General features: G+C 36.9%; 1 protein-coding gene across 1 annotated transcript in view; it reads right to left on the bottom strand.

The window, feature by feature from the left end:
- Positions 1–734: 734 nt before the first annotated feature.
- The window catches only part of AK7 (adenylate kinase 7), a 29,122-nt gene continuing 6,070 nt past the window's right edge, over positions 735–23,786 (bottom strand). Inside the window, exons 6-18 of the mRNA XM_058807684.1 lie at positions 20,583–20,666; positions 19,937–20,025; positions 19,324–19,414; positions 16,558–16,635; positions 15,688–15,837; positions 14,132–14,260; positions 13,642–13,828; positions 11,192–11,320; positions 10,108–10,179; positions 9,246–9,443; positions 5,105–5,325; positions 2,850–3,008; positions 735–1,136 (exon numbers count right to left, since the gene is read on the bottom strand). Of these exons, the coding sequence (XP_058663667.1) occupies positions 1,086–1,136; positions 2,850–3,008; positions 5,105–5,325; positions 9,246–9,443; positions 10,108–10,179; positions 11,192–11,320; positions 13,642–13,828; positions 14,132–14,260; positions 15,688–15,837; positions 16,558–16,635; positions 19,324–19,414; positions 19,937–20,025; positions 20,583–20,666 (1,638 nt within the window). The 3' untranslated portion in view covers positions 735–1,085. The remainder of the gene's footprint in view (positions 1,137–2,849; positions 3,009–5,104; positions 5,326–9,245; positions 9,444–10,107; positions 10,180–11,191; positions 11,321–13,641; positions 13,829–14,131; positions 14,261–15,687; positions 15,838–16,557; positions 16,636–19,323; positions 19,415–19,936; positions 20,026–20,582; positions 20,667–23,786) is intronic.

The raw sequence follows: 23,786 nt of genomic DNA, 5'->3' as shown, positions 1-23,786 counted from the left end.
GCGAAAACCTTGTTTGCCCTCTCTTTTTAAGTGTCATCTTTATTCTGAAAAATAGCACTTTCAAACTAAAAAAAGTGTCAAAAGCTACCGATTATTTTATCTTCAACTGCTTCACAGGACAAATGGTGACTTTGGCTGACAGCATATGGGACGTATAGATCACAAAAATATGTGTTTCTTTAGAGTAGGAGATATTGGTTCTGAATTCTATTCCCAACTTGTCTAACTATGAAAACAGATGAAATAAGATACTCTACAAAAACACGAATATATCTGAATAAAAACATCAGGCATTAACACATCTAAAATTCTGATACTCAAAGACAATATAAATGTCAAATGTTTCTATATCACTATTCTTTCAGCTCTTCCACTTTTCCCCCCTCCCTTTCCACAAAGGGTCCTTGCCTTCTGTTTTGACAAAATCCTGTATTTGTTTTACACTAAGTATGCAATCCCTTCGATCTCAGTCAGCACAGATATGGTTCCTGTGACAGCTGGATGAAGTCAGCAAAACTGAGAAGGACAGCCATGTGCTGGAAACTCTTCAAGAATCTCTAAAAAATATCTATCTAGTGTTGAATGCTGAAGATCATTAAGTGAGTTCTACAGCCATGTGTTTGATACCAAAGTAAAGCACAGGTTTTATGACATACCTGTGTTGGTAACCTGTTTACCAGTCAGTCTTCAGAGAAGCACAAGAAGACTGTATTGTGTGAATTTTTGCCTCTTGGTAACTAGGAGGGGAAATAAGAGAGTTTGCTGCTTCTATTTATTTCCTTTTTCAGTAGAAATACTTTTCTTTTTTTAATAAAAGTTTTTCTCAGGCTAGCTGCCTACATTCACTAAGGATTAGGAAAATAATATATGGATGTGTAAATGTATCAATCAATACGTACAGCAAATGGAATGTTGTAGAAGAGGATTAAAAATCCAGTACAAAATAGTAATAAAGTATATAAATAAAAATGAAGATTGCATAGTAAGCCTAAACAAAAATAACATGAGAAACTAAGTCTTTTTTATCTAAAATGTATTAGGAATTTTCTCCCTTTTTGTTTCACAATTCCTGTTGCAGCTAGGATTTAACGTTTATTCCAGTCGATATCAGGACTGTTCTTGAAGAGATATTCTGCCTGTAAACAGAAGAGTTTCAAAACTACAATTATTTTCACATCTCCAACTTCAAAATATATGCAAAATAACAAAGATATAGTGGATAACATTGCTTTAAACAACACTTAAGAACGTATTAAATGTAGCTTATGGCAGAAAATGTCTCTATGTGAGAGAAAACTCTTTCCCCCAAAGACTATCCAAAATACCACCCTGACCTCACTCACACTCTTCATAGCAGTCACTGTTTCTAGCGTGGGCAAGAGAAGGAAGTGAGCCATTTATAACAGTTTTGTCACTCCAAGGAAAGGTCTAGGGAGTACCCTAGAACCTGATTTCTAGACCCACTGATCCTGATCTTTAAAAGCTATTCAGTTATGAGGGAAGATCTACAGCTACAGGTAGCTATCACTCACCAGCAGGCAAAAAGAAAACATTCCTTAGTGCCTGAAGTTGAATTGTAACACAACTGCCTTCATTTCAATCTTTTGCTTGATTTATAAAATCCTCTGTTTCAGCTTGTAAACAGCTTGGTCAGGACGTGCAGGCAGAACAGCAGCACAGCAATAACGTTACACCACCTGGATTCCTGTCTGAGTGCAATGACCTGACCCTGCTTGCAGCCCCAAGTTGAGCTGGATACTGTCCTGAGGTCATTTGCAACTGGAATTAGTCTGTGAATGTCCTACAGGATTTTTTCCTTTATTTATGTGTGTATTGTGAAGGGAATTACCAAAGAGCTTGCATTTATCATTATGACAACGTGTTCAGTTGTGCCAGGGGGTGGGGGTAGCGGGGGGAGAGTGATGTCCTGCTTTCTGAAGAGTTAAAAATTTAAAATCATTTGAAAGTAAGCATAAGTAGTTAGAATTTTTAGGCTGCAGGTTGAACTTTATCTGAACCATATGGTTATGTTTTTAAGTCAAAGATGGATTGCAGTGAAACCTGGCACTAACAATCTGAACATTAATAATAGAATAGACAAAGATGCAGCTTAAACATTACTTAAAAATTAATAGCTGGGGTAGACAGCCCATAGATCATGGTATATGAACCGTAACAACCACATGATTGTAACAACCAGGACCAACCAAAAGCCCACTGAAACCGACCTAACAGGGTGTGGACGTGACCCTTTAGCAAACCCTTGGTAACAGAGAGCAAACCAATGAAGGGCAACCAGATCTCAGAGCCTCATAGAGCTCTTGGTCCCATGAGGGATGTCCTGTGAGGGATGAGAAGTCTGGATTGTAACGATGTAATTGCTCAGGGATTTCTTTGTTTGTGGACCCTCTTTTGAGGCACCTAACTCCAGCTATCAGATATCATAACAGGTTCATTGGCACAAATCAGTCTAGTGGAAATGAAAGCCTAATGTAAAACAGTTCTTTAACTTGTAGTCCTCTATGGCACAGCAGAATTGTCAGGGTACATAAGATGTGCAAAGTGCACATACTAAGGGGAAACAGATTCTGGTAGTGATTTTTGTCCTATTACTGTTTAACTACACTGGATCCTTCCCTTGATACACAGTATCAGCTGATCCCTTGAGGAGTAGTTCCTGGGTTTTAATTTTCACTATAATTGCTGGTCACCAGAACTGCAGATTCTAATCACTAATTAGTTACTGTCCTGCAAGTGGGGAGGAAATTTAAGTCCTTTCATTAATAGAGATTATTTGGGTCTATATGAGTATTCAAAAATATTTAAGAAATAAAACATAATCACCTTACCAGAAAATTGACTGGGTCATCGGGCCTGATCCTACAACATTCATTTATCCCTTGCATAAGTGTTGGCATGACATGCTTCATTAAATAGTTTCGTAGGGGAATAGACTGGGCCTCCAATAACTCTTGTTCCTGTTTTTTCACTTCCTCCTGCTGTTTAATCTACAATTAATAAAGAAAAAATATGTTTATAAAATCCATCAAATAACACTTGGCTAAATAATAGTGCTGGTCTAGAGGGAAAAAATAGTTTTAGAAGCTGTGGACAGAACTTTAAAGAACAAGCTGACAGTAATAATTATTAACTGTTTATTATATTTAGAGCACACAACACACTGAGGGTACAGAATTGAACATAATAAGGACTGACATAATCTCTTTACTAAAATGATTTTATTTTTTTCTTTAACACCTAAAAGGAGGTTTAGTCTCAAGTCTTCCAGTGGTCCTGTTTCCATAAGGTATTTGGCAAAACAGTTGAAATACACTGTAGCACTTCAAAAATTAGTACTATTGCAAAACACAGGTGGTTTCTTGAGGCTTATTTTAACTGGAGGGACGGAGAATATTTTTACTCAGTAGAGAGCCCTGGCTTTCTAATTTTTTAATTTGTTAATTGTGTGGCGTTTGTTTCTCTTTGGTTCCCTTTATTTGTTTTATTCGTATTTCATCAATGTTTTTGAGGGGCTTGAGAGTCAAATAAACTAAACTAGTCACTAAAACCACAGTGAACATCTGTTTCCACCAGCTAAATTTATTTCTGAATTCAGGTTAAATCAAATTATATTTTTACACTCAAAAAGTAAGAGGGATGAGGGAATATAACTGCTGCAAGCTTTTCTTCCTTCCATTCAATAGCACTTAGTAGCATGCATACTTGCACCAGCTTTAGCCAGAAGATTTCTGCAACTCATTTTCATTGTCCTCTCTTCACTCATTTTATTCATCAGTAGCCTGAGTCATATAGAGATACAGCAAACAGATGATACTCTGAAGACTGCTTTTCTATACTCCAGGCAAAACACAAAAGCAATATTCAGATGAAACAGATACACCAATTTTTACCTTATTCACACAATTCAGGAGTGCTATTGAATAAATCTTGCAAGTGGTCTTTGGCCACTACTCGGAGACAGCAGCTAATTTACAGTGTCAAGGGCAAATGAACAGTTGCTTAGATCTGATCATAACCTTAAACACACGTTTTATCTAACCCTACTTCAGCTTTGATTAATGCAGTTTGCACTTTTAAAGGTAGATGGCTTGGATTGAATCTAGCTAAATTGTGTTAGCTATTCTTAAGAACTTCACAGGGTACAAAATGCTGTTTAATGCTGAATGAAGCTGTAAACAATCAGATATTAGAAAACCCTTATATATGAGCCAACATCAGAGGAATGTAAATCTTTCTTTAATTGTCAGTAATTTCAGCATATTATTACCCAATAGATGTGTATGGGCATTGAAATATAAGAAAAGGACTTTTCCAAGGAAGGATTAGTTTGTTTTTAAATAACTCTAGAAGAAGACAATAGACTTCTCTTCTGGTGAGACGGCCTGAATTTGGGTGTGAACAGGAACATTCTTACAGTACCAATTTCAGGTCATTTAACTAAACTGTCCTTGGGTGTGGAAAGGTAAATAAGGAAAAAGCATCACGAGCAAGTCTTCTGGGGTCAGCTAGCCTATATACCAAGTACTTATTAGATTATTAGCAAACAAAAACCATCCTTCAGACTGCATCAGGTAGTCCTTACCGAACTGAGTACTCAGCTCTTACACACGTTCTTGCAGGCTCAGAAACCTTTCTGCAGTGTAGGCTGGAAGATTGGGTCAGTGTTGAGCTAAAAATCTAGTTTGATAATTAAGACTTAGTCAGGCGCTTAGAAGTAAACTGAGCAAATACAAAAGTCCTGTTCGACTTGGTAAGGAAAGTCTCCGCTGATTGTAGTAGATATTTATAAATGGTAAAATAGAAGAGCTACAGCATAGCAGCAACAAGAGTACTATAAAAGTGTTTTAAAGACATGCTGATACCAAAATGCAAAAAAATGCTATGTCTGTAATAAAAAAAGCATATTATGTAAGATGGGCTTTGAAATGCACTGTGGAGATAGCCTAACCCAAACCTAAATTAGGATACAAGGAACAAGAGAATTTATGCTACATTTCCCAAGTGTATTTACATAACAGATTACTTGAAGTCATCTAAAACACATAAATAATAATGTTTTCAAAAAAAAAAAGTATTAACCTACCCACTCTTCCCATCTCTCCTTTCTTTCTTCCCTTTCCTTATCTTCTTTACGCTCTTGTTCAGCTTTTTCTTTAGCTTCTTTGGCAAGCTGTTCCTCAGCTGCCTGGCGTTGCAAAACCTCCTTTTCTTCATCTGTCAAACCATAATTCCGAGGTTCTCCAACTTCCTTGATGATCTTTGATACAGCAAGTCTGTTTTCAAAATCTTCATATACAGCTACATCTTTTAAATAATAAAAGAGAGAACCATTTCAAGGTTTTGTCAACTATCCTCAAGTATTATGCAAGGCCTAAAAATTGTGTTCATGTTATTTGAATTTTAAAGTAAAAGATGTTGTTTTCAATCGCTTATAAATGTCAACTTTTTGTTACATAGAATGAAGTTTTCTAAATCTGATTTTCTTTACCAGTTTCATCTGAAATACTTTGCCTCTTAAGCTGATGTAAGAAAGAAACATACTAAAATAAATTTTACAACGATTGTTTAACCATTGAAGCTTGCCCAGGTTTTGAACCCAAAAAAGAGGTCAACTACCATATCTCAGAGACGTTCCTGGCACCAATCTTATGTCAACTTCTCCAGATGCACAAAACCATCAGTTTTCTCCTTTTCTCCTCCCTGAATGCTACACAATAGGTTGTTAGGATGTGGCACAAACTCCTATGGTTTCACTCATGCAGATTTACAAATACACAGACCTTTCTCCAGTCAATATCTTACTGTGTTATATTTACAAAACAAATTTGTAGCTTCATGTAGGAACACAAGGACTGAACAAGACCTTCTCTTTCATTTATTCCTTCTCTACTTCTAATTGCTGGAAGTTACTTGCACAATAAACTTGACAAGAAAAAAGAAAAAATACAGAAGAATGAAGACTTTCTCCAGGGCTCCCTAGTTTCTGTATGTATTCAGTGTGTGGAGGCTGAAACACACACTGAAACAGAAACAGTACAGGAATGTACATGGAAAAGAGGAAAAGTGGTTGTTTGAAGGGAGAGAATACTGAGGTAAAGTATTTGTTGAGGGGCAGGAAGTGGAATGTGTAAAAGCACAGAAGTGGGTAAGGAGACATGCAGATGGAGGGGAAAAGAAGAATCATAATACAGAATTTAGATGAGAAACCAGTCGCCCCAGCTCCACAGCTCTTTAGGAAGTTATTTTGGAAGTCATTGGCAAAGCTTTTTTCCCAGTTCTTTCTAATCACCAATTCAGGCAAATCAGACTCTCAAATACTAATACCATTTTTCCAAGAGTTAAATTGTTTGTGATTTGGACCTCAAATCCAAAGTCTGAGCATGAATTGAGGAGGAAACTAACATAATTCTATGTGATAAAGCTTATTTTACAGCTCCTTCTTTCAAAAATCAGGAATTGCATTCCTGAAGTATTCCAAATTAAAGCAGTACATTTGCTATAGCAAGCAGCCCATCATTCCGACAATTTTAGCTGCGCCTGGACATACAAATTACAATGAAAATAACTTTTCTTGTCATTTAAAGTATTGCTAAGAATGGTTTCAATGTTGAATTTGAGGTCTCAAAGACTGCATTTTTTTCTTGGATGGCCACAGAAGGGTACAATGTTCATTTTACAGCAATCAGAATTAGCTACATTTATCCTAAAAACCTAATTCAATTTAAATGAGAAATGAAGTTAGCACTGATGCTAGCTGAGAGGAAAGATCACTGGAGAAGGAGTTCACAAATTAATGTCTTTAAAGGGATTGCTGTTGTAACTTTAACATGCCTTTTTGTATAAGATTTAACATGCCTGTCAACATTCCCAGTTTGCAAATGAGAAAAATGAGACACAAGATAACCAACTTGCAGTCTTCATATAGTGAGTCATCAAAGCAGAGTTTCCAGAATCTTGAAGCCCACTCCTTTGTACTAATCATATTTCAGACTCAGAAAAAATAATAATCATAAAAATGATACATAAAACCATGTTACAATTTTTTTAATTTAAGGTGGAAAAAATATTTATTATTTTGAAACAACATTTAACAAATCACAGGCACAATTTTTAACAACTTCTTTGGAATATAACTGAGCAAGCAGTTGGGTCTCTGCTAAAATCCATTGCTACTTAATTCTATGCATCTGAAAATCCAGCTGGAACATCGACTAGAATGGAGGGGTTAATGGCTGAGTTATCTTTGTGATCTGTTCCTACCATTTTACAGCAGAAGCAACACACCTGCATGCCTCCATGGGTAACAACCAGGAATCTGAACATGGGTAAGGAGACACTTCTGAGACAAACAGGACATAAAGATGATGCTCATTTGAACATGAAAACCAATGCTATACACCCAATATGAAAACCATCTGGATTGTCATGGTTGTGATACTGCAATAACTAAAATCAGTAGGCAAGTGAGTTTCTGTATTTGGAATGGGCTACAGTTGAAGAATAATCTTGAGGCATAATTCTTTGACAGCGCCTCTACTTGCATATCTGGAAGTGTATAAGCTAGGAATATGACCAGTTGGTGACACCAGACCTTAATATTTACCATTTCATACATTTACTTGTAGAATTTCCTCAATTCTAAAATAATTACACTAACTCACTATATCCTCCCACTACTACACTTCCTAACAACACTTATATCTTATTATTTTCAAAATAATCTCCATGACTGACAATAAATAAAAATCTTGGAAAATCACTTGTGGCTAGGGGGTTGGACAATTAACTTTTCATAATTCATCTCAAATAGACATTGCAAATATCAGCAGTTTGATTTTAGCTGCAGAGGTCTCGCCCCTCTTTGTTTCCTTTCCTCTCCCCCCTAAAACCCACCTTTTCTTTAGAATGCTGTCACTCTGATCTCACTGGCATGAATAATCAGATTATAGTTAAGATTTCCCAGTGATCACAATTTTCTAGATAGTATGCAGGGAAGACAAATTTTCTCTCATACAGGTATAGTGCAAAACAGATTCAGTCTCAGGCTTCCACTTTTGATTTCTAGTAATTTTCTTAAATGCTTCTTAATTTACAGATTACCCACATGTTGTCATGGGGTTGCAAAATGTGGAAAACGTAAATTTTTTTTTAAGAAATTATGTACTTTGATGTTTCATCTTTGCATACTTTCAAGCTTGATCAACAAGAAGGAAGGTTTAACCCATGAAACCGACAGCAAGCTCTAAATGATGTCCAGGTGTTACAAAAACAAATTACTTGTTCCTTGAATTACCTTGTTAAGGTGTAGGCCTGAACGAGACTCAATGATCTCAGACCAATGAGCCATTAACAAACTGGGGAAGAAGGATTTACCACTGATAGTGGACACAAAGAATGCAACGTTTGCAGGCCATAAGGGCATTTGGCAGAACGCCCAAGGAAGAAATGAATAAAGCCAACTGAGAAATTGTGCTGAAATCAGCTCCAGCTGGGTGAAAGTTAATGCCAGCAGTGAGGAAATCACAACCACCAACATATTCAAGGACCACCAACACAAAAAACCCACTGACCCAAAAGAAGAGTAACACTGAGCATAGGAAGCAAGAGAATAATTACCCAAGAGAAGAATACTAATTAATAAGAGAACTATGTAATATTTAGCCAATAAACACTAATCCCTTGGTTTGGTAAAATGTATAAATAGTCAAAAGTTTTGACAGTAGGAGCATTTGATTTGTGGACTACCACCCAGCACAGAGGTTAGCACAAGTCTGAAACAACAATCAATGCCTCTCTTCAGGGTGTAATTATTAGTTTTTTGCCCACCAGGTAACAAATCCAATTTTTGAGGACAATAGCATCAGTGGATAAATCTAAAGAAAAAAAAATATAAGGAACCATGATGTATATGTCCATGAAAATGTACTCTTACACATATGTGAAAGGATGCCAGTACAGAGATCTGTAAACTAAGTCACAAAATTATTCTAATAATTAAAATTACAAAAATGAACAACTAACAATGCAAATTTTACAAACAGGTTAACAGTAAAAGAATATTTTTGCAGGTATATAATTATGTGCTTGTTGTATATGTATTCTGCAATGTTAATAAAAATATTATTTATATATGGATACTTACTATTTGATTTTTGCAAGTGTTACATTTGTAAGAACAAAAATTTTTTATTCATGTTATATCTACTAATTTTATTATTCCTTACCAACAAACTGAGGATGTATTTCAAGTTCATCAAAATAGTTGAGAACTGTCACATCATCAGCATTTATCTTGCGGAAGTGCTTCAGAGCTTCCAGGAACTGCTCCTCAGTATATTGAGTTCCAGCAACTTCACTCTCTGAAAGTTGTATTATTCTGTTTATAAGGAATTCATCAGATGCCATCAAAGAAAAAATAAATTCTGTGAAGAAGAACATATTGTTTGAATATATACAAAATTTCCAAAGGAATCAAGCAAAAACAGCAGGATAAAGCAATTTCTACATAGATTAAATCCACTCTATTTTAATTCTCAGCATAACCAATGCATTACATTTTTATTCCATTAAGCTGCTGTAATCACAACAAGACAGCCACTACTGTTGTTATCAGCCAACAGTTGGTGGCATTTTCACAAAAAAACACAAACAAACAAACAAACAACCCAGAAACTGAACCAAACCCTTCCTTTTAATTAAGAAAACTTCTTCAACAAAAAGTTGGCCAAGCATTGGAATAGGCTGTTGGAGAAGTTGAGATGACTGAGTCACCATCCCTAGAGGTATTTGAGAGATGTGACACTTAAGAACATGGTTTAGTGGTGGACTTGGAAGTGCAAGATTTAGGGTTTGACTTGATGCTCTTAGTGGTCTTTTCCAACCTAAATGATTCTATGATTAATTGTTCACTTTTAAATATGAGGGCAGCAGCATTACATGAAATAGATTTTTTTTTAAGTTAAATTAAACAGGGACAGATGGAGTAATATTTTAGACTTCTTGTTGGTGGCAGCAATTTTTCATCAGTTTATTTAATTAGAAAATTAAACTACTCAGTTTATTTATAAAGAAATCTATTGAACTTACCAGGTATGATAATTTGATTAAATTTAGGCATTTTGCCTGCTGCTTGTTCCTCTTCTTCTTCTCCTTCTTCCTCTTCCACTAAAACAAAAGTAAGAAATAATTGACATTTTCATTTGAAGCAACAATATCACTTTATTTGCTAAAAATGTGCAAAGTAAAACACAGGTTTGCCAATATCCAAATTTTAATAATAATTGGAAATTAATTTAACCTTGACACCAGTTTAGAGAATTCAGTAAGTAATTCATGTTGCCAGGCACCCCAGAATTGTACCTTGGGACACTAGTAGTTGTTTGCCTATACCACAGATGTATCTACATGCACATACAATTTTTAAACATGTCCAATTTTAAAACTGCTGTCTTATCTTTGGCCTCTCCTCCTGCCCAATAAATTATTCTGCAAAAAATAGAGACAAGGCTCAGAACAATGAGTAGAAATATTTTACAACTCTGTTAAAATGGTTTTTGCTACTAAGGGTCTGCTTTTATGAATAGTCAGTAAAACTGCCTGTAAAGTACCAGCTGAGCATGACCATTTGCAGAACAGCATACTAAGCTGAACAAGACTATTCTCCTGTACCTTCAAACCTCAGTTATAATTTAAACATGAAGATGATTCTTGGTCTTAATGTATAGACAGTGCTTGCTCACAATTTGAAATGTGTGTATCTACAATAGCTTACCTAATAAATACACTGTAATTTGGCCCACAAAATATGTACTGGTGCACTGGCTGGATCCCCTCATTCAGTAGCCCTTAAACATTATGAAGAAATTCTTCTACAGAGCTTGCTTAATTGGAGCTGGACAAGAGAGCATCCTCCATGCTTGTGCATTTACTTTTACATTACCAGGAAAGATAGTCTAAAAATTATCTTGTGCATAAATTAAATAAGATGCATTACAGTCTTTCTTACATTCTAATAATCACACATCACAAAACTTAGTTTTGTATCTTGCACTGCAGTCTTTACAGTGCTGATGCACTCAAATAGTATGGCTCTGAGAACAGCAATGATAATGACAACATCAGCAGCAATAAAAACAAAACCAGCAACAAAACCAAATCAAGCAGTACACACCTCTAAAAAGCTCCATTGCCTCTTCATAGGTCTCTGGGAACCCATCTAAAACATATCCCTGATTCCTACAAGGCATGGACATGAGCTTGTCCTTCATAATTTTAAGGATATACTCATCACCTAGTTTCCCTAAGACAAAGAAGGTTAATAGGTGCGTAGTTTATAGAAATAAGAGATCTGAAATTATTTTACTAACATTTAATACATTTTAATACATTTTCCTTCTACTTAGACCCTAAAAAGTTAAATATTTTGAGTTACTATTTGTATATTATGCATTGTCAGCAATCTATGGAATATTAAAATGTAGATATAAAATAAAATTACCTTTGTGTTTACAAGGATATAAACATTAGTCCTTAATGATCTAAACATGAAGTTAGTTTTGTTTTGAATGCTAGAATCAGATTTTTATAGAGGCAGTAAAGAAATACTTAGAGAAAAAAAGTCATGAGAAAGCAATAATTGTCTATTTTCATTTTACAGTAAGACTTAAAGATAGTCTTCCAAAAAAGACATGAGGTAGGTTTTACAAGTTTCATTTTCAGACAGGTTGTGATATGAATTAGTTTGTTTACCTGTCCTACGTTGCCGAGAAAATACGTAGGAGGAAAGTCAGGTTTGACCTGAAATTTTGTCCTTTTGGTTCTTACTTTATTTTGCTTTGACTATTAAAAGTCTTAGATATTTATAAACCATTCTAATCATAAAAGTATGTAACTATTTTTAAAGACATTGTAATTTTAAACAACACATCAAATCATGCAGAAGAGATGCTGCCATAGGTCTCGTTACTGATGTTTCCAGGTGTGTGAGAAGTTCATTTCTTTGCAGATACACAAGATCTAAATCAGCTAAACCCTTAGCAACAGATCACATTTTTATGGGGGATCACTTTATATCACATGGAAAACGTTAAAGACTAAGACCGAAACTACATGGCATTATTAATATACAAATGGTAACTAATATTTTTCAGCAAGGAACCTTTTTTCAATCTTTTACAAATTCTTTCCATGCTTCAATAAGCAGTATTTACTTTTTAATGATGTATGAGGTTCTTAATAACCCCCACAATTTCATATCAGCGTGCACTTGTTTTTACTAAACTACTTTTATTATTGCAAGTTTGACAAAGGTATATTTCACCAGCTTTTTACTTTAGGTTATAGAAATGTTATACTCTCTGCTCTGAGAAGAAAACATGACATTATTAAAAAATTCTGAAGTAGAAAAATGAAAGTGCTATGATTAAAGAGGCACCAAAATATTTTTAAAATATGTCACTTTTAATATACAAGGTGTATTGTTGGATTGGGTTTGTGTGGACAGGTTTTGTTAGCCAGGGGACTTACAGAGGTGACTTCTCTGAGAAGCTGGTAGAAGCTTCCCCCATGTATGACAGAGCCAATGCCAGATGGCTCCAAGATGGATCTTCTGCTGAACAAATTTAAGCCAATCAGGGATGGTAGTAATGCCTCTGTGACCAAATAGCTATGTAGGGAAAAAGTCATTGTGCAGAAATAAAAAGTGGTCAGGGAAGACAGAAGTGAGAATCTGTGAGAGAAACCTGTCTGCAGACACCCAGGTCAGTGCAGAACCAGGGGAGGAGGTGCTGCAGGTGCCAAAGCAAAGATCCACCTGCAGGCTGTGGTACAGCCCAGGGTGAGCAGGCTGTCACCATGCCGCCCATGGAGGTCCAAGGGAGAGCTGAGATCCACCTACAGCCCATGGAGAGGCCCCCTCAGAGCAGGTGGATGTCTAAGGAGGCTGTGACCCCATGGGAAGCCCACACTGGAGCAGGCTCCGGGCAGGACCTGCACACCCACGGAGAGAGGAGCCCACTCTAGAGCAGGTTTGGTGCCTGGACTTGGGATCATGTGGGGGACCTGAGCTGGAGCAGCCTGAAGGACTGCATCCTGTGGAAGGGACCACACTGGAGCAGTTCATAAAAAGCTGTAGTCCATGGGAAGGGCTCATGCTGGAGAACTTTGTGGACGACTGTCTGCTGTGTGAGGGACCCCAAACTGGAGCAGGGAAAAGACTCCTCTCCCTGAGGAGGAATCAGCAGCAGAAACAACATGTGATGAACTGGCCATAACCCCTATTCTCTGTCTCCATGTGCTGCTGGTGGCAGGAAGCAGAGAATCATGAATAAAGTTAAATTCTGGAGAGAAGAGAGGGGTGGGTTCTCTGATTTTGACTGGCAATACATTTAAGTAATTTCCCCAAGTTAGGGCTGTTTTGCCCATGACAGTACTCTGTTTGTGATCTCTCCCTTCTTTATCTCAACTCATAAACACTTCATTGTATTTCCTCTCTCTTGTCCAGTTGATTCTTGATTTCAATAGGAACTAAAAGTCTAGAACACAAATTTATTTCCTAATTTCCATTTGCATAGGGTTGCACTAGCCTACCTGAATCCCATCATCATACTTTGTATTTCCTACCTTTATTCTGCTGCATGTTTTCTTTTATTGCATCTAAGAATTCCTTTGCTTCTTCTATATTTTCACCCTCTTCCTCCTCCTCCTCCTCTACAAGCTTTTCTCCTTCTCCTTCTCCTTCTCTTTCTCCTTCTCCTTCTCCTTCTACTTCACTTTCCACCCTGACAGGTTCTTTAGCCACAATTTGCTCCTGATGACAAGAACAGAAATATGTGTTGGCTCAGAAATTCTGTAACCAAATTTACTTTATACACAGATGTAATAAAAGAAAAAAATAAATAATTCCTTTCATGTGTGTTCATGAACAGTGAGATACTGAGCAACTTCCATTCTCTAAAAAGATTTCAGTGCAAATGCCAGAGATGATCAATATGTTGAAAGATAGATATTTCCATTCTCAAATAATGGGATTATAAGTAAATTTTAAATGCTGCCACACATCTTAAAATCTGAGAAATTAAAATAACAGGAATATTAGAAAACAGCAACACACCAGATCTGCAATTTTTTCAGAAATGGCATCTTTTGTGCTAACATAATGGAGTTTGTAGTGCTTGCAGAGCTCCTTAGCAATGGTAGATTTGCCAGAGCCGGGAGGACCATGAATGTAAACTTTGAGAGGCTGGAAAAAAGGATAAAGATATGACATTATTCAAACAGCACATATGCTTCTATGTAAAAGCAGCAATATTTTTAATATGACTAATAGGAAATAGCAATTGTGCTTAAAACTAAAAGGATATTTTTGTCTTATTTATTTATTTCTTTTTTAATATCTCCTCTATCACCCACAGGTCTCAAGTAACATAGTTACTTAGATGATGAAATTTACTGTTGGAGAAAAAGCATGCTTCTATTTAGTAGACTTACAGACCAATTTGTTGTGGCTAGTTAATGTTTGAATAATCCAAAGAGATGAAACACAATCCCACAGATAGGATGCAGTGAATTTTGGAATGTCTCTACTTTCCAATTGAGATAGAGTTGCTGTCATCAAAATTATTATTTAGACCTCAAAAATTCCAGATCCATCACAATCTTAAGTAATGTCTCATTTCAGCCTACCTAGCCTGAGGATGCGTAAGCGCAATTAGGATCCCAGTATGCACTTTTTAAATATGTTATGCAATAAACTCATAATCATACCTAATTAAGTGTGTATCTTAATTTAGTAAATCTGACAGTACAGACTCTGCAATAGAGTAGTGACAGAGACAGTCTAGCTAGCCTTACTTCTCCTTGCTACCTGGTATGTACTGTTTTTTTAGTTAGATGGATTTGTTCTGCGATGCAATAGTTTAACCCAAACACAGATCTGATCATTCTTTCAGAGCTATGGAGGGACTTTCAGTAAATAACTTTTAACAATAGCATCTTTATCTTTTTTACATGCCCTGAACTCTTATTCAAAGTTTGAACCAGATATAGACATGCTAAACAGCTTTATTGATACTTGGATGTAAACAGGCATTTTTCTGCACCTTTCAGTAACCTATACATCTGAATAGAGAAGTTCTAAATATCAAGCTAACATAGGAAATAGTGCAGTTGCACAGTAAATTACACTACAGAGCAGGGTAAAAGGAAGGCTATATTGCATTGGAATATCCACACTCACTGAATACATAAAGGGCACAAAATACTCACCTAACTATTGACTATTATAAAAAAATAAATAAAAGATACACTTATTATATTCCTGAGGCAAAATATACCAAGAGTACCATATACTGCATAAAGAAACTAGCTTCAGAATAGCAGCTTTCCATCATTAAGCTAATTTGTATTTACAGAATTTCAGTTTTAGGCATAAAGGAAATAAAACTCAGTCTTCTTTTTTTTTCTTTTGCCTCTTATTTAAAGAGGCAAAAAAAGAGCCTCTTATTTAAATCTTCAATTTAATTTTAAGTTTTTATGTTCACTTATTTTGCATCTATATCCATCTTCTGTGGATTTTTACTTAATTAATTTAATACTTGTGTTTATATAACCATTTCTATTGGGAATAAAGAGAGAAGAGCAGTTTAAAATACTATACCAAAGCATTACCAGTAATCCTCGAGCTTGCTTGTATTCCAAGACAACTTGAGCAATGTTATCTATCAGTCCTGTCTCAGCAAACCAGTTAATGTTGAAATTCTCTTTCAAATAAAGAGATTCCATTCGCAGGTTCACAAACAACATATCCAGTTGCATTTGCTGGAGGAACAAAGCTACATTTATGAACAGACTTAAGCTATGCATGTTAAAAGAACAGCTGGAGCAAGAGACTAGAATGGATGGGGAGAATAGAAAGAATAAAAGCATTGGGAAAGAAGGTTTACATACAAGACAAAACAGATATTTAAGCTTTTAAAAAATATTAATTTTTAATGTATGATTGTATTTGAGTGTTCTCAAATTAGAACATGCAACACTAAACAATTTTCTGTGTAATGAAAAGTTTTCATGTAACTGCAAGGAATCCCCACTTTTATAAATTTATTAAGTGCCATCTTAAAACTATCTGGCTTGCATTTTCTTTATTTCTGCTATGAACAGTTTCTTCCAGATAAACAGATGAATACAACGTAATTTATGTATTCTGTGTTCATCAGCCTTAGTAGCACTGCATTATTAACCTTTTTTAAATTTTTATCATTTTAGAGCCCTCCCATATGCTAAGGGGAACAGTGATATCAGAGCTTCAGTGTTTTATTTTTTAAATGAGGCTGTAACTCTTCAAAATTCTGTGTTTTATGATGGCTAGATTTTATTTATTTATTTTCCAAATTTAAACTCACTTTAAATATTTTTAGGCATATTTTGGGGCTAATTTTTTCTGCTCAAATAAAGAAAAAAGAAATTATATATTTCATTGTATCATACTTTTAAGTTTAAATACTTTCCTGAAGAAGTAAAAGAAAGCAAATTACTGACTGTTAGCTCTTTGCTCAGGAATGCATTTTCTTTAGGAACCTTCTCAATTTTTCCTGGTCCAATATTTTTACTGATACACTGTCAGAAAAACAAACAAAGAAACAAATAAAGCAAAAGCCACATCAGAACCACTTAAGAAATCAGATTCTTAGGAAAAAAAATGAACAGAATTTCTGTGGATAAAAGATGTGCTGTAAATTTTATGTTACGCTGTGCCTGGAAAATCAGGATACTGATTTGAAATAGATGTAAGAACAATACATTTATGCCTTGAAAATCAGGATACTGATTGAAATAGATCTAAGAATAATATATTAACTTTAATGTTTTAGTATTGAATAGTTTTTCATTGCTAAGTAACACTTCTTCCTTACTACCTGCAATTAAAAAAAAATCAAAACACCAAAACAAAAACAAGCAAACAAACAAACAAAAAAACCCACAGAAAACTTTATAATGCTCTTAAATATATGAATAAATTCCTAGTGCTTCATATGTATTTGGAGATATTTATTTTCCCAGCACTTTTACTTCAGGTTCCTTCAGGTTCTTCATTAACAATTGGGAAGGCTTTTCAGATCAATGCTACTTACTGATAACTCTCGGCATATCATTTGCATTTCATCATTAGACAGAAATTGTTAGTTACTCCTACAGCCGTTTAGAATAGATTTAAATCACACTAAATTCCATAAAATCTGTGTAGAGCATTTGTGTAGACTATTGTCAGAGACTGAAATACTACAGTTTATGACTTAAACATTTTCATGAAGGACTTTTGCCTATTGTAGCAAAAACTGTTTTACAAAGGCTGCGAAGACCACCACACCCTGAATGGGGCTCTGGCTGAGGCCCCGGACTGCTCGCTGATGAAGATAAGATAAAGTAACAATTTAGGAATGCATTCACAGAGCACAAGCCTAACACCTTCTGAGGAGTGACCCAGCCCAGGGCTATCAGCTGCCAGGCTGCTCACAGACCCTCTCACCTAAAGGTGTGGGAGGGAGGAGACTTTTTGGGGGTGTAGCGCAAAAGCCTCTGGTGAGAGGCAGTGACCGCCCTTCCTCCACTGTGCACACCGTTCAGCTGACAGGCCCTTCACTCCGAGAAAAGCTTATCCACAGCAGAAGGGGTGTCATGGCCCATCAAAGGCCCCCCAAAGGGGTCCCCAGACCCTGCACCAGAGCACTGCAGCATGTTGCAACAGATCCGCAGTGTTGCAAGGACAGTGTCAAACTGGCCCCTGCAAGGGGGACACGTGGGCATTCCCACCTGCCCAAAGCCTGCATTAACCCGCTGGATTCTACAGGCTTCTGTGTGGTGGCCCTCACCACCAGAGGAAGTCCAGATGTACGGGAGCAACGGGACGTCATTGGGACCTTTGGATGGGTGATATGCTTCCACCTAGCTCCTTCCCTTCCCTTCCCTTCCCTTCCCTTCCCTTCCCTTCCCTTCCCTTCCCTTCCCTTCCCTTCCCTTCCCTTCCCTTCCCTTCCCTTCCCTTCCCTTCCCTTCCCTTCCCTTCCCTTCCCTTCCCTTCCCTTCCCTTCCCTTCCCTTCCCTTCCCTTCCCTTCCCTTCCCTTCCCTTCCCTTCCCTTCCCTTCCCTTCCCTTCCCTTCCCTTCCCTTCCCTTCCCTTCCCTTCCCTTCCCTTCCCTTCCCTTCCCTTCCTCTTTGCCTCTTTTACTATTAAATAAAATATATCAAATTTTTGGCACCAACATCTAACCTCATTTGCTTTTAATCATGTTTTTGGGATACATTTTGAACCTTCAAACCTCCCAAACCTTTCCATTTTTTACACAGAGACTTAGTTTTCTTTGCTCTTCTGGATTTAAACTGGACCGTAACAACATCAGATCAAATAATCCAGCATTCTGGCTTCAATGATGTCACTTAGTGGACACCCAGTGAAGATAAGCATGGAAAAGGCATATGTGATACCCGTTCCAAACTCTCTTCTAATCTTCAGCTATTTTCAACTAGAACTCTCAAGGTGTTTCTTTCTCATGCACCTTTCCAGTCTTCCCCGGGCTGGTACAGCTCCCTGCCAAGAGAGGCCTCTGTAGCACCCTCTCCACTGGCAACTTCCCGTCCCCAAGAACTGTCCACTTACCCCTGTCCTCTATTTGACATTTCTAAACACCCTCATACTTATGAAAGGACACCAACCACTCTCCTTGGGATGCCTCCCTGGACCAAGGCACAGGTTTCATCTTCTAGTGAGCTCCCTGTTTCATTAAATTCTCTTTGATACAACAACAACAACAACAACAAAAGGGCTTTATGTAACATTTGCTCAATCTACATGAGCAAGTGTCCTATGAGCTGACTCTCACTATCACAGTGTACTGTTTAGCAGTGTCATTCAGACTACTTCTAGGTTTAATTTCAAAACTCTTGGAAAAACAAGATATCTTCCACAATGTGAAGGGAAACACATGGTAAAGACAGTATCTAATCACAGTTTTGTGAATCTCATAACAATTCTCCATAACTTTCGTAGGTAAAAATTTTATTAAAGTTAATGATAATAATGCAAAAATTAGTTCTGCAAGATCAAGTAAACTACTTCATTTAAAGGACAGAAGTCTTAGAGGATTTCAAAGTAATCTTTCATGTAATTTACTACTCAGGATAATTCAGGAAGACCTAGGAATGTCTACTTCAGTAAAACACATAGCTTTAAAGCCTTGCATAAATATACTAAAGAACAACAACAACAAAAAAGAAATTAAAATATCATGCTTTTATCAACTCTCTTACCTTTATTAATTCTCGAAGCGTGTGCATCGATGCATCTACTCCAAGTACATACTGAAAGGCTGGCTTGAGTTCTGCTACATTTTGCAACACTCTGAAACACAGCAAGTACAGCCCGAGCTGGAACTTGGAGAAGCATCCAGGGCTCTCCTTGTTAAAGGCAGTTCATGAAACAGCACCAAGAGTCTGAAAATTCTTGCAGAACATTTCAGAGCATGACATTTTCACACATATTTCACTTAATAAAGAAGCACAGCTACACATTTTATTTGGAAGGAAGTTAAAAGAATAAAAAGCTATATCTGTGCAAGATGTTGTCTTAGTCTGCTGTTGAGTCCACAATCCATTTCCAGTTCTGTGCAGTTAACTGGAATCACACTGTGGACTGAGCATGACTTGTCATTTATTAAAAGCAAAGCACCAGTGCAACAGTCAGATAAGGATTCCAGAAAGCACATCTGCTTCTAGAGAAACTGAAGGCTCTCTATGACTCAGTTAAAAGGGCCCAAAAGTGACCTTAAACCAATCCACCCCATTTAAAAGCCTCAGTACTCTCTAGTGGATTTCTCATCTAGCTAGGTATCAATTATTGCTCAGAGAATTTTTTTCCCCTTACATTGCTAAATCACGAACATGAATGGTTGGAATAATATTCTTGCCATCTCCAAAAACAGGTATTGCAGGAGTCTCACCAAGCCAACACATCTGAAAATCAGAGAATAAAGTGATAAAAAAAAGGAGTTACTTTTAACTAGATCTAAAAAAGGAACATTTGATTACAAGGCAAATCTGTATGTTCAAGATTTAAAGTTCAGTTTATTGAATAATTAATAGAACTGCAGTAAAGGAGACCATTCTTGAGCAGTACTGATTGCCAAACTACTAAAAGCAAAAGGGTTTTTTTAAAGACCATTCTATAATCTTGGCAAATATTACTTTTTATCACCCTAAGGAAAAAAAAAAAATAGACTGTTGAATAGAAAGACATTTCCCTGGATTCCATTTACATGACAGACATGTTCTCACTGGAAAGTACATATGGAGATACTGTTCAAAAACTAGAGAAATATCTAAGAAAAAATAGAGCCAAAAAAAGGAAAAACACTTCCACTGTAGTTAAAACGTTTCAAAAGGATCAAATAAACACTTCTGCTCATGAAAGCATTGAACTTATGATGCCAAGGCTGCTAAAAATGAATTCAATTCCACTGCAGTTTGCCCCAAGAAATTAAATGATCCTTCAAATGTAGTTGGATGTCTACCTTAAAAAAGTAGTGGAAGAGTCCTTCCTCAGCTCCATATTGATGTCCTGAGGCAACGACATAAGTTGAAAACTTTTTTTTGTTCTGTAAAGTGAAATCAGCAAAAAGTTTTCATTAAAATCTGGGACTGCAATTGGGATACAAGTTTACACTGACTCTTGAATACATGTACACTAAATACACAAAGTGTGCAAACTGTATCACTTCCAAGTTGTAACTACATCAATTGTTGCATATCCTGTAGCTTCCTGAGTCATATTATTATTACTTCCTTCAAGAAAAGCTGTCTACAGCTGTCTTCAAAAAAATGTCTACATTTGAACAAAGATTATAAGACTAAAATAAAATTAAGAGGTAAAATTTGGAAGTTATGTAAATCAGTTGAATGAACAGGATAACTCATGATTCTACTTCCTATTTTCAAGAAAAAATAACTCTGAAATTCATTACAACTATTTTTTTCAATGCATTTTATTTGCATTTGTCTGTCTAAAGGAGCAGAAATGCTGGATTAATGATTTTACAATTTCTTTACTTTCTTTTGATACACTATTACAAAAAAAAATTCTTTGAACTATTTAAATGGTTTGCTAACCACACATCATGATTAACCCACAAATTTTTGGCTGATCTGTGTAATGTCATAAAATTGCCTGTCTGTTACTGCTTGTATCAATGGTGAGGATGGTTATATGAAAAAAAAAGATTTTTAAATCATCATAAAGGAAAAAAGCTTTCAAATATTTTTATTAAGTGGTCACTTAAAAAATTTTTAAGAAGAAACAAAATTATTAAATAATTCTCATATTGTAAATATCCTAGGCATTATACATCTTCATCATAAAATGAAAAGAACCTGCCTTTATCACAGTGGGAATATATGTGCAGATTTGGGATCTATAATTTTTTTTGGGGGGGGGAGAATGGACCTTTTGTTGGCATCTTTATAATGTTTTAGAAACAGAAAAATAAGGCAGGTCTTAGCCAATCTTTGATTATATAAGCAAAGCACCATGTAACTCAATGACAAGTTGCAAAGTCAGTGTGTTGTATCTATTTGGCTTTATCTATACACTTAGAAAGTGAAACTTTGTCATAAAAACTACTTCAACTAAACTGAATTCAACAGCTTAGTTGAATTAATTAGTTAACAGTTATTAATCAGGAGAAACACTAAAATTAGAAGACATTACAGATAGCAGAAGAGCTTCCACACTGTAAAGACAGCTGCCTTTTTCAAACACTGCTGGGGCCACAGGAGGACTTTGCCATGGGATGAGCACAGAAGGGAGCTACAGCAGAATATCTCTAACTCCAGGCATGGCAGGGGCTGATCTGGCTAGTATGTCCTGGTTAACACATCTGGACAAAAATTCCCACTGTGGCCAACAGCATCATGAAGCAGCTGTCCATATGTGTACCAGTGGTCAAACAAAGATCACCCCTAGTTATGGGTCAGATGGCAACCAGCAACTATCACTGAACCCCCTGAATACACCTGTGTGGATACCTGGAACCTGGACTGTAAGGTAAACCACCAGCAACTTGAGATAAGGTGAAGGTGGTGTTATCCCAGACAATGCATTACAAAACATTATAAAGCTTACATTAACAAAGCTTGGGGAGAAGAATGATAATGCTGATAATGATCACAAAATGCAGAATTTACAGGCCATAAGGAAAGCCAGCTCAGCAAGTGTGCTGAAATCAGCTTCAACTGGATAAAATAGTAATTCTGGCAGGGGGAGGTCATGACCACCAAATTATGGCCTTCCCACTCAAGAAACCCATCAACTCAAAAGAAGAGAAAGACTGATCTTGGGACTAATTACCATTAGAAATGAGGGAATAATTTAACCAGTAGGTTAAGAGAACTCTGTGGCCAATGAACATTAATTCCTTTTTTTTGCTAAAATGTATGAAAAGGAAAAGTTTTGAACTATCTTGGGACCCCCATCACTGAGAAGCCCAGTATGAAGAAGGACCAACATGATCCTTGGGATCTTTGGGTGGTGACTATCTTCTGCTTGATCTCTGTCCTCTGTTTTCTATTTCTTTCTATCTCTCTACCTCATATTTAGTGTTAAATAAAATCTGTATAATTGACTTCAGTTTGTGGTCTCATTTGCATCTTTATTTGGGAAGAGGTATCTCTTACTACTCGGATCTTAACACACACTGAGTTTGCTTGGGTGATTCCATGACAGATAGTGTTTGCACCTAAGAGCAGCAGCTCCCAGGGCTCCTTTGGGCAGGCTGCAGACATGTCCCAGAAGATACATAGTAATTTCTGTCTCCTAGCAGGAAAAACCTGCCTCTTCTGAATGCACAGGAGGTGCTACTTCTCATTTCCCTTAAAAGGAATGTAACACAGTGTTATGAACAAAAATTCGGTTAATATTTTTTTCTGTGAGAAAAAGTTACCACTACTGCTGGGCTGCTGCCTTTGTTATTGTAATCACGGGTCGTTGTCGTTAATGGTTGTTTTTGTATTAGTAAAAGCCCTGGCTGGGGCGAGGTAATGGCCCTTCTCCTGGGTGGGGACCTTGCCCGAGGCTAAATTTTACCTTTCTCAGAATAGGGAAGACACCTGAGAAGGTGGGGGGGGGTTATGCAAAGTGACTCCCAAGACCAGAATGCTTTGTGGGACCCCCATCTCCAAACTCATGGAGAAACCCCAAAAACAACGAGCCACCTAAGAGTTGAGAGACTGGAGTGATGTCTGGACGTGAGGAGCCGAGTGCTGAGCCTGCAGAGACGCGGAACACCTTCGGACCCTCTCGCCCTGACCAGGAGAGTTGACCCCGGCGGTGAGACCAAGCTGACAGAGTGGGAGGGGGATGATCTGACGGGATCAGCAGGCCCTAAAGGCTCCCAAGAGGATCTGATCCCCAGCTCTGCCCCTGGTGGACAGAGCTGTGCATATCCTCCTCCTCCTCCGAGTCGCCTTGGGAGAGACGACGGGTCGAGCTACCCAATCCTGAGCTGATCACTTTTAATATAAAGGCATTAAAAAGGAGAAGAAGTCCCCTGGCCCTGTTTATTTCACACAGGGTTTTCTTCCATGTACCTTGTGCTAACTCCTGCCTTGCGTGAAAACAAACCCTAGTTTTGCACTGAGTGCTGTATTTCACTGAAATGCATACCTCTAGAACAGGTTTAATTCCTCTAACAATAGTTACTCAGCGTCACAAGCCACCCATT

The sequence above is a fragment of the Ammospiza caudacuta genome, chromosome 6 (assembly GCF_027887145.1).
Source record: "Ammospiza caudacuta isolate bAmmCau1 chromosome 6, bAmmCau1.pri, whole genome shotgun sequence".
Classification (NCBI taxonomy): Eukaryota; Metazoa; Chordata; class Aves; order Passeriformes; family Passerellidae; genus Ammospiza; species Ammospiza caudacuta.
This window is presented reverse-complemented; position numbering and strand designations above follow the sequence as displayed.